Source organism: Priapulus caudatus, unplaced genomic scaffold (assembly GCF_000485595.1).
Source record: "Priapulus caudatus unplaced genomic scaffold, Priapulus_caudatus-5.0.1 Scaffold20, whole genome shotgun sequence".
NCBI classification, from domain to species: domain Eukaryota; kingdom Metazoa; phylum Priapulida; class Priapulimorpha; order Priapulimorphida; family Priapulidae; genus Priapulus; species Priapulus caudatus.
In genome coordinates this window covers 773,512-786,011 of record NW_014577081.1, presented here as the reverse complement: position 1 = coordinate 786,011, position 12,500 = coordinate 773,512, and the positions used below count along the sequence as shown (strand labels likewise).

At 45.5% G+C, this 12,500-nt stretch overlaps 1 protein-coding gene across 1 annotated transcript in view; it reads right to left on the bottom strand.

Annotated features, from left to right (window-relative positions):
* The window catches only part of LOC106812209 (urocanate hydratase-like), a 31,486-nt gene extending 19,917 nt beyond the window's left edge, over positions 1–11,569 (bottom strand). Inside the window, exons 1-13 of the mRNA XM_014816036.1 lie at positions 11,277–11,569; positions 8,036–8,166; positions 7,320–7,473; positions 6,714–6,842; positions 6,462–6,523; positions 6,058–6,124; positions 5,679–5,735; positions 5,454–5,540; positions 3,741–3,892; positions 3,314–3,422; positions 2,560–2,630; positions 2,355–2,452; positions 1,976–2,084 (exon numbers count right to left, since the gene is read on the bottom strand). Coding sequence (XP_014671522.1) covers positions 1,976–2,084; positions 2,355–2,452; positions 2,560–2,630; positions 3,314–3,422; positions 3,741–3,892; positions 5,454–5,540; positions 5,679–5,735; positions 6,058–6,124; positions 6,462–6,523; positions 6,714–6,842; positions 7,320–7,473; positions 8,036–8,166; positions 11,277–11,402 — 1,352 coding nt within the window. The 5' untranslated portion in view covers positions 11,403–11,569. The remainder of the gene's footprint in view (positions 1–1,975; positions 2,085–2,354; positions 2,453–2,559; positions 2,631–3,313; positions 3,423–3,740; positions 3,893–5,453; positions 5,541–5,678; positions 5,736–6,057; positions 6,125–6,461; positions 6,524–6,713; positions 6,843–7,319; positions 7,474–8,035; positions 8,167–11,276) is intronic.
* Between the last annotated feature and the right edge of the window lie 931 nt (positions 11,570–12,500).

Sequence of the window (12,500 nt, the reverse complement as noted above, 5' to 3'; positions counted from 1 at the left end):
CTTCACCGGCGAACAAACTGCAGGTGCGTATATATCACAATGTGACAGTAGGTGACACCGAAAGTGTTGGTGACCACGAAATAATCACACAACACATTCAGTCCACACCTGCTAGGTGTCGCCACTTTAAAGTCAACAATGTATATACACGGATATCGTTATACGGCAACTTTATATTAATTATTATATTAATTATATTAATCATATTAATTAATGAAGTCAACTCGCGTCTATTGTGCGCGTGCGTATGTGCGTGCGTGTGTACGTGCGCGGATCAACAACATTCTCTATACCAATCCCATATAAAAGGACAACAGCCAACACGAATCTCTCCGCTGTGGCATGTCACTGCGAAATGATATAAGAGTGCATGTCCTCGGGCGTCGCGGTAGTTCCAATCCACTCACTTAGAGTGCTTTCAGACAAACCACTATCGAACGTAAGACTAGAATATAGTTTGTCCTGAGCGAGTGGAGCGGCTACGCTCGCTACGCGGTATGTTAATTTTCAGCGTCACTGGATCGATAAGCAACTGATACTTGGATTGGTAGTGGGATGCATACGGCTCCTTACACGATTACGACGGCTGCTGGTAAGCCGACCCGACTGACTTGTCAAACACCACGAACACTCCTTATCTTCCGTAAATTCACAGATATATAGAAACACATCGTTTGTTCTATGTATTAACGGTAAGTCACCCACATTTCAGACACATCATACATTCATGCACTTGTACATTCATGGCCACTACCAAAGGAATATTTTTGCCTAGCTACGTTCCCAGCCACCGTTGAAGTGCAGAGGGAACACCAATGGTGGCATTGGAGATGCGAAACTCAGTGGCAAAGTAGGTTATAACCATAAATTGCATATCATAAAATTGTACTTCTCGACTGAAAAATCTGAAATAGAAATTTTCTGTAGCATGCAGTAATTAATGATGTGAAATCTCGCCATGCCCCTAGGGAGATGACGCATACATTGGTAGCATTCAAATCTAAGCATAGATGTGGCACATGTGCATATTTAATAGGCTTTCATGTCAAATCATATCGAGCGTGAATCAACTAGGTCCCAGGGTAGGCACAAAACTGTGCGGTCATATTGTATATATAATTACGCGTGGCAGATCCATCTAACATCTGTTTTCCAGCTTGTTGTATCTACATAATTGAATGTTTTTTTGTTGCTCATTGAGTAGATACATTTATTTATAATACGTGATGCTGCTGTATAGAAAGATGCATAACATTCAGGATGAACTGACAACTCATTAAATAAGTTCATACGGTTGGTAGATAATAGATCTATCTTGGTTAATCAACCGTGTTGATTCAAAACGCACTGCTGACGTTTCGCCTGCTATCAGGAGGCTTTCTCAAAACTGACTGAAGTTATCAGTTTTGATCACCTGAACCGGAACTGACAACATTTCTGAATATTAGCATGAAGCAGATTTGCTAATCCCTTAAAACACAAAATCTAAACATATTTAAACACCACATTTGTAATTAATTTCTATACACATATATGACTAGAACAGACAAATGTTTCCCCGAATGATGGACCACGGAAGGTGACCCTAGAAGGTACCACATAACACTCCTAAAGAAATAACTAACGTGATTTTTCTTCCGGGAGATCTTTCTAAAATATTGGGTTGGAGCGCCATCTATGGGGAGCAAACGTTCAGGAAGGACACAATGTGTGAATTTACGGTTATAAGCATGTGAAAGCTCATAACCGGTGATGTTTACATGAACAAGAAAGCGAAATAAACGCATTAATAAAGTAAAATTCTTAATAAAAAAAACACTAGAGAAAGTTCGACCTAAAACCTTCTGAATAACTTCAAAGACCTACACACATCTTTCTGCATTTACATAATCCTGACATCTATGCACCATTGCAATCATCCTGCAGCCAGTGCAAGGCGAGATAAGCACACATGCACGTATGAAGGATTCCCTACCTGAACGGTCCAAAGCCAAGCGAGAAGATGTCACCCATGATATCTTGAACATACGACGGGTAGCGGAAGGAGATGCCACTCACATCGCCTGGCTTAGTGACATCCGCACCTGTAAGAATGGTCAAAGGTCACCTTCGCTCCATTCATATACTAGTGCTCAGCTTTAATGGAGAGTTTTGTTCAAGGGAAGCTTTTAACTTCGGATAGGAAGATCAGGAACATATAGAAATGTGTAAGTGATGTAAGAAAATGGGAAAATGAGAATTTACATGAATGCATATAGGTTTCGGAGATTGAAGGCAAATTGCCTGCCTGCCCCTATTTAATGATGTACAGCCTTTTCACTTTGTTACAGCTGATAATTATATCGGATTTATACCTGCTCGTCGTGCCTCCAGTAAAAATGCGTTGCCATAATCCCAGAAATACATTCCGGCGTCTGTTAACTCATTTATTGCTGCCACCTGGCGGCGTAAACTGCAAACAAAATTGATTCTTGCATAAGATCTGTATGATGTGACAATCGGATACTACTCAATCACGTATGAAACTGTAATTCAAATAAAGCACGAGTGAATTCCTACCTCTCCTGCACAAGTTTCTTGAACTGTGATGGGTCTTCCTTCATTACAACCTGCGCATCCTCAAAGTCCAGCTGGAGCAAATCGCAATGTGACATCATTGCACCCTGTCTGACCGCTCTGTACAGGGAACTCAATACCTGACCATACACGCACGCACACCCGCACTCACACGCATGCATGCGTGTATGCATGAGGTTATGCATGCTCACACGACCACATGCGTGTACGGCTGTACGCGCGCACTCATGCAAGTGCCCACGCATGCACACACATCCGCATGCACATACGCACATAAACATGCACGCAGGTATTCACACACCAATGCAAATAGAGCAACACATTTCTCACAGTAGAGCATCATGAGCAATCTGCCTTCTATGAGCTATACCTTCCGCTCTACCAAAAGTGTCACCCTTGCTATGACGCTGGACACCAACCTCTCTCAGAGTCGATTAAAACTGCTTTTGAAAGATCTGCTATCTCTCAAATATTTTTACGCAACCTACACATGCACAATGCGTAACACTTATTTATAGTCCTACGAACTTGCAGACTAAAAGATGCGAATTATTACACCATATATTTTGTACGATTTGAATGACAGCAATCCCCACTCGTGTGTAGACTTGGCCCAAGTAACGAGCCTTATTGTGATCTGTCAATAATACATAATGTAAGCTTGTTACATGGTACATATCATGTAGATTCACACAACCACGCAATGATGACTATTATGTGACACATTATACGGTACCTGCACAGGATAGTAGCCTCCGTTAAATGGGTTGTGGCATGACGTCTGGTCCGTACCCATGTCAACGAGCCGTTCACCCGTCATCTTGTACTGCTGCAGTAGCCCTTCCCTGCACAGATCAATTCATGCATTGGTAACTCACAATTGATCGAGAAGAGTATCAGAATCTTACGAGAGTTACGAATTTTATAGAAGCATTACGATCGAGTTTTTGCTCTTTTATAGTGTTTCTGAATTACCAGTTGAGCAAACAACAGATGGTATTTATTTGTATTGTTTGACCGGTTAATTTTCATTCTGCACGATGGATCTTCAATTTTTAAATAGAAAATGTGCTTGTAATTCATTTAATGTTGCAAAAAAAAACTTTTAGAATAAACGATACATAGATTTGTGCGTAAGTGAACATCACAATGCTTCCACCTACCACAGATCAACGATATTGCCATGGTATGCCAGGCTGAGTGGTTTCCTCTGGATTCGAGCACTCCTAATCCTGGCAATGCAATCACTGACATCATTCACAACCTCCATGACCCATCCCTGCTCGAGTCTCTTATATACAGCCTCCTGACTGACCTGCAAGTAAGTACGGGCATCGGCACAATGCAACCATTAACTGTGAGTGCCTAGACATACATCACCACAATTCAACTTGCACCAGGTTATACTATGAATGTATCTACTAATATTAGTAGATACGTTCCTGATTATGTGTTTGAATGTATCTTCCAACTCAGGAACAGTTTGAACTGCACCATTCTTCGCAGGGAGCGTCACCCTAAACACACATATACTATGTATAATTAGTATCATCGAAATATATGCACAATACACACAGTTGGATATATATATATATATATGTATATTCATGATAGCAGTAGAAGCAAATAACAATAATAATAATAATAACAATAATGTGTTATTACCTCCGCCCAACGGAGTTGGAGAAGGTTATGTGATCGCTCTCGTGCGTTAGTGTGTTTGTGTGTTAGTGTGTTCGTGTGTTAGTGTGTGTGTGTTCGCGCGATCGATATTAGCGCGTCAGCCAGCCAGCCAGCCAGCGCAGCGAGCCAGCTCGTAACACATACATGTTACATGCTGGCAGAGGTATGCACTCTCCGTGAGTGCCCTCTGCCTTCTCATGGTGCTCTTGCTCTTTTCCCGTGCAAAGGTCATGGTCTACGCCACGTATCCGGTTATATGAGCAGACCGCGGGCCGACATTGATATAGTATACCGATCTTAACTATATCGCAACAAAGGCGTGACACGTCGAAATCTCTGAATGAAAGGCCGCGAGCTATAAATGCTCGTCGAACCCTCGTTTACATTGAATTGCGTTTATCATCCACTGATGTAGGTCACGAAGAGAAAATCACGCACTTTACCTATATACATATCAAGAGCTAATAATACCAAGGTAAGGTATAATTAAGTATTTATAATAATAAGGTATTATTAGCTCTTGATACATATACATATATAGAGAGCCAAGGGATGGAGGCAATCTAGAGTTACAGGAGTAATGCTGTAAATGTAACTGTATACGACAAGATGAGAGGCCAAAACGCACGGACACGAACTACGAATACAGAAAGTATAACTAGGAAATTTTAGCCGGTCAGTGAAGAGACTGGATGTAGAGAGCAAATCTACAAGCACGAGAAGTAGAACTAGGAAAATACAGAGAGTAAAAGAAAATGTGATGATTATGAACGCGGGCTACGTGCACGGACGCACGCACGCACGCACGCGCAACTATCGCGGAATGTTCTTGCGAGTGAATTCCGGTCACGCCGGTAGCGGCTGAGCCGCCCTGTCCGCACAGCCTCTGCATCCCAACCACGACCGACCCGTCACAGCCCTGAAGGGAGATCGGCAGCAGCAGTATATAATGATGCTGGCGACTTACACCTTGGCCATCACGGAGTCGATATATCATGTTGTCATAAAACCCGCATGCGTCCATTCCGAGCGCTCCTATACTGCGGGTTGTCTATAGAGGAGTATATATATGCGAGCCAGCTCGTAACACATACATGTTACATGCTGGCAGAGGTATGCACTCTCCGTGAGTGCCCTCTGCCTAGTTGATTATGTGTTCATGGTGTCACGGCGCGCCCTGTGTGTACTCTCACCTCAGCTATGACTCCCACACATCCAGCTATGACAGCGGCTTTGGCCTGCGCACCACTCATCCCACCTAATCCAGACGTCAGCAGCACCTGCAAGCACAATGTAGACAAAGGATAGGGCGAGTAACCGACAACAAGAATCGCCAAAATCATGGTATCTTTCAAACGTGTCTGAAATTGTTGCAGTGACAACCACAACAGCTTGTGATGAGTGTCATGCATACTTACCTTGCCTGCCAAATTGCTGTTCCCGAGATATTTCCTGCCTGCATTCATGACGGTGATCTATAAGGAAATTACTGCAATTTACTGCTTATGGTCGACTCGTTGATCTTAACTTGCATGCATACCATCCTCTAAGAATGCACAATTCCATTTCCATTGCGGAATCTATTACAATATCGCATATACAAGTATGCAGTAGTGTTGGAAATAACAGCCCCCACCCCCAGTCCGTGACTAGTAAATTTTGGACAGGCCTATCTCATTTTTATGGATTTTACTATAGGTTACAAAGTAAAAACCAGAATGTTTTATATCAATACTAACTGAGTTTTCACAATTATTTTCTAGACTAGTATGCAAGGTGGTTTAATTTAGTACATACAGTAGTGCCATGGACAATGCCTTGTGGGCCAATGTAACAGTAGCTACCTGCAGTCATTTGTCCATACCTAGCATGTGAACCAGAAAAATAAACGTTTTAAAGAAGATTACTGCTAGCGACATGCAAACACATTACATTCCAATATATATAGCTACTTATTAGATTAGCGTATTGTAGCAACGCTGAGGTCAGTAACCGCAGTTAGCATCAGTCCACACAAGCTAATTTTACACCATATCGACAGACGTCCATACGTCCTAGTTTTAGTAATATATTTGGGAAGATATAATAATAATATAGTGGGTATAAGATATATTATTATATATAATGCTCTTCTGATAAATTTGGGACAGTTACATTATCCTTGTATGTGTCTCATGCAAAAAATTCACAGTATTACTTACATCGTCACTCCCAAAGCAAACAGCTTGTCATACTCTTCCCTAGACGAGTAGTTAGGAATCACCTATAAACAAGACTATAATGTACGTGTTACGTGTATAAGCATATGAACCTTCGTGGCATGCGACGTCCCCTCATTGCCGGTTCTATAAGTGACAGGTCTTCATTGTGTGCTTTGTGTATAAACTGCTATACACCTCATGTTGTGATAATGAAATTCTAAAGATCTACCAAAAACATTTGTCACTATATACCATTCCATTAGTGATGATTGCACGTGGTGACCTCTCTGAGCTGGGAAAGAGTCCGAGAGGATGTCCGGAGTACATAACGAGTGTTTGCTCCTCTGTCATCTCTGATAGGTAGTTCATCACCAGGTAGAACTAAGTGAGCAAATATAACCATTCTTGAAACCTGCCTCATATAAGCCATATCGGAAAGTCCCCGCCACCATATTGAGATCAGATAAGAGGGGTGATAAGTTGCCTATATATAACATAGTTAGGATAGAACTAGTCTAAGTTTTTGATCTATAATTCTCTTCAATAACATCGTACTTCAATACACAGGTGTGTTTCTGTTTACAGAAACATTTACAAATATGATTGTGGTCATTTGGGATATTTCGCACTGTTTGTGTTGGTACAGAAACCAAAGACGCACGAGTGATTACATTTTTCGCGTACTTGTCAATGGCACGCCGAGGCAATGTTATACCGCTTGACTTTTGACCTTAATTGGCGCCGGGACTTTCCGATCTCACTTATAGCTCTCACTGCTTTTGATGCTGCTGCCACCTCTTGATGAAATTTGTAAAGAAAATTCAAGATTCAAGATTCTTCATACTCGGAAGTACCTACCTGAGCCCAGTTTGAAAACACCTGTCCATTTCCTCCATACGTTACCAGCTCTTGAGGAAACTGGGCTACCCTGGGATCCAGGTTGTTCATAATCATGTGCATTATGGCAGCTGCAGACTCACACTTTGCAGGGTATTCACGGAGAGGGTATGCTCTGAAATTGTGTTTTGTAACATGATTTATATAATTGTAGGTATTATGACATAACTTGACTGTTTTGTTAGAATAACAGCATGCACAGACACCACTCAGTGATAGAATGAATTGATTATGCACCTTTACTGATGCCCTCTATATCTTCCTACATGCAGCTACTCATTAGAATTATTTATGTGTTCATATCTGTGGCTCAAAATGATGCAGTATCCAGTATATTACTCATTATCGGATCATTGTTGACCTATCCACTCAGTGTGGTTGACATGCAGCTATAGCAAATCTCTGTTGTGATAGGATGTTAATGACAAAGACATGTTAAATGTTAAAGACATTAATTCGCAAATTATTGTATATATGCATATTGGCCATTTAATTGTAATTATTAATATTGGCCATTTAATTGATTGGCCGAAAAGTAGACAATTTGGTGTTCACTTGTGAAAAATGTGTATAAATTCACCTAGATTCTCAACCTATAGCAGCCATATCCAAGAAGCAAACGATGATGTATGTTCAGACAGATGGGTTTATTACATTCACGTATCTGGAAATCTCACCTCATATCGATGGCAGGCAGAAATCGGTACATGTAAATGTGGCCAAAGTTTATGAGCTCAGCTGCAAACTCCGGAGCCAACACCTCGTGAGAGTCCGGCGGGAAGTATCTTAAGGCATTTTTCACAGCGAGCTACAAGAGAGCAGGATCAGGGTCAGGCTTGGGGTAAAAAGAGCAACACTCATACCTCCTAGCCACTGGAGATAGGACACAAATATAGGAAATATCGGAGGCTATCCTTCAAAATATAGAAGAAATATAGGAATTTTGAGGAATTGAGCAGAAGCTGTGCACACATACACCATGCAACCTTGGCTCCTGGAGAGTCTCTAGGTTGAAACAATTCAGAGATACTCACAGTCTGCAGCAATAGGATATTGAGTTTTCAAAGAGATGCATGCGCGTACATGACACATGTTTATACAAGAGACTTGATTGGCCATAATAGATGATCTCACCCAGTTTAACCCAAAAACTTGCCAGCCACTCAAAATATAGGAAATATAGGCACACAACACTCGCACACTCGCACGCACAGGCACGCAACAGCACGCCAGCATCCACGCACGCATACACGCACGCACGCACGCACGCAGACACCGCACATCGACACCACCGACACAGGCGACACAGCGGACGCACACTGCACACACACACCCACACCCACACACACGCACACACACACAACACACACACGCAGGCGACCACACACAACCACACACACCCACCAACTGCACACACCAACACAGGCGACACACACACCACACCGACCCAGCGGACACGCCGCGCACACATGGGGCCCCGAGCACAGCGACACACACTAGCACACACAACGCGGCCGACAGCGCAGCGACACACACACACACCACAGACACAGCGACACATCACAGCCACACCGACACAGCGACACACACCACGCACAATCGCGCCGACATCTTCCGGCCACGCGCGACACGGCGAGGCAGCGCCACAGCACACACCGACACAGCGACACCACCGCCACACCACACCCGACACAGCGACAGGGGGACGCCCACACCGCACAGCGACTACACCGGGCACACCGACAGGCGCGGCGGGCCGAGCGAACCAACACACATGCACACGCGACACATGCGACACAAGCACACCACACACCGACACAAGGGGGCGACAGCACACACACAGCCATTCGTCCCCCGACACAGCCGACCACACACATCCACACACGACACAGCGACCACAACACACCCACACACACACCACACACAGCACACACACACACACCACAACACCGACACAGGCGACACACAACATCACACGAAGCACACACACACACACACACACACCGACACAGCGACACAACACACACCAACAATGCACGACACACGCGACCCACACACACACACACCGACACAGGCGACACACCAGTCCACCACCCGGGCGCGGGCCGACACCGCGACACACACACACACACACACCGAACGCAGCGACACACACACACACACAGCGCCGACATCAGCGACACACACACACACACCGGACACAGCAAAACGCACACACACACACACCCCGATCACACATCCGGCGACTACACCACACACACAGCACCGACGAACAGCAGACACACACCCACACACACACCGCGTCCAGCGACATCACAGACACACACAGCAGACCGACACAGCGACCACACACACACACACCGACACACGCGCGACACACACAGGCATCACACACACGCCTTCAGACGACACAGCGACACACACACACACACACCGACACCAGCGACACACAGCAACACAACACGCCGACACAGCGACACACCCACACACACACACCGACACGAGCGAACACACACACTACACACACTGACACAGCGACACACACACGCACACGACGCACACAGCGACACACACAACCGACACAGCGACACACACACGACACACAGCCGACAACATGGCGACACAGCCACGCACAGCCGACACATGCGACAGCAGCGACACCACACACACACACTGATTGTAACTCTGGCGCTCGGAGCGTGTCGCCGCCGCACAGCACACGCGAAAGCGACACAAGCGCGAACACACAACACAACACACGACAGCACCGAGCACAGGTCCCGGAGCGACACACACACGCAACACCGCGACACACCGGCGACACACACCCACGCACACACACCGACACAGCGACACACAACCCGGCACACCGATCACATGCGACACACACACACACACAGCCGACACATCTCGCGCGACAACACACAGCACACACCGACACAGCGAACATCACACACGCACACCGACACACCGGCGACACCACACACGCACACCCGACACAGCGACACATCACACGCCACACCGACACAGGCGACACACACACAGGCACAGCCCGACACAGCGACACACACCCGCACACACACCGACACCAGCGATCACCACAGCGCCGACACAGGCGACACACACACCGATGCACCGCGACACACAACGCACACGACACCGACACACGCGACACACACACACCACACACACCACACACACACACACACTACACACACACACACAACACACACACCGACCACCACAGCACACACAGCACGACACACACCGACCAGCGACACCAGCACACACCACACGACACAGCGACACACACACACACACACCGACACAGCGACACACACACACACAACCACCGACACAGCGACACACCCACGCATCCACCGATCACAGCGCACACACAACGCACAACTCGACATCCCTTGCCGCCTCCGCGCGACAGCTCACACAGATCCAACCACACACACGACCACAGCGACACACTAGCACCACACACACACACACACACACACACACACACACAGCACACACACACACACACACACACACACCCGATCACCACACACACAGCCGTCACACACAAGGACCGACACAGCGACACACACGACGCACACCGGATCAACAAGCGACACACAACGCGGGCACGCACCACAAGTGCCCGGCTGGTGCATACCGACACACACGCGACCGGCGACACACAACACGTCGCACACCGACACATGCGCACACACACGCACACGCACACACACACACACACACACACCTAAATCAAGGTTACAGTTATACTGGCTGTAGGAACAATCAAGTCTGCACTGTACACACCGCGTATGCTTACATAGTACACGTATATACTGACTAAGCAACACTTTCTCGTATCGCATGTAGAGGACCAAACCTAGTATGGCCATAAATCTACTAGACCTGTTGCTCTTCATTCGTCAAGTTGGTAACACGCGTGGGCGCATGAGGTAGTGAGCCATCTCTCGATCTCGGGCTTGGAAGAGGGTTAGTTGGTAGACCAGCACAGATGTCTTGTAACGTTGTCATCTCTCTCTCTCTCTCTCCTTCTCTAACAGAACAAAAAGCTATATGTATAAACACAACCGACAGTACTGCCTAATGGATCCGTATACCAAATGGATCAGTTATCTATCTCGGAGGGCAGACACGCAGTAGCAGCTCGCTCACGTACACACGTGACACTGTTTAGTACTCCGACGGAATTGCCAAGTGATTTTACACTCAAGTTGCTGTACACATAGCTCTAGTAACTATAGCCAAAGACCGCGTACGGTTGCCGCTGGCCAGCCTGTGCACATTGTATCTAGGTCGACCCGACGCTATTATCACTATCAGTTATTATTGAAATACATACCGGGTTACATCGAAGTGTAGGATGGGAATTTCACGGCCAAACCTTTACCAATCTTATCCAGTAAATGTTGTTATGTATAGGTACTGTAATTATATTAATTCCACTCTATGTTAAATACGTTTTAGAGTATTATAATATTTATGCATTTTACGGTTACACATAACATACAATGTGCGCATATGAATTATTTCTACCGATAGATGGCGCGAGGATGTCATCAGTAGTCGGTTCACGAGTTGACGGTGTTTGCCATGAGTCTACGGTTCGCTCTGTGCCCTAAGGACATGTCACTACTGGAAGTAGTTTATTTTTTGCTGGTTACGTGCCTGCTTTAGACTATTCCGTCTCACAGATGGGCTGGGGCAGTCACGGTGTAGTTATTTGTAGGGTTTGGAGGCTGGGACACGGTGACACTCAGAATTATTATAAAGGTCATAATATATATGATTAAATAACTTTATCGGATCTCTATAATTTATACATGCTAATAACGTTAATCTCAATTAGATCCATATTCAGTAGAAAATACCTGGAAACGTTAGACCTGAGGAAGTCTGTCGGAGAGATGGACGAAAATTTCGTCAGAGTAAGTTATTTTGTACTGATTATGCATCTAACTGAGATTAACGTTATTAGCACGTCATAATATATAGTTTTTGACTGTTTATTGTATGAACTCGGTCAGTTCGCGCTCTCTCTCTCTCTCTCTCTCTCTCTCTCTCTCTCTCTCTCTCTCTCTCTCTCTCTCTCTCTCTCTCTCTCTCTCTCTC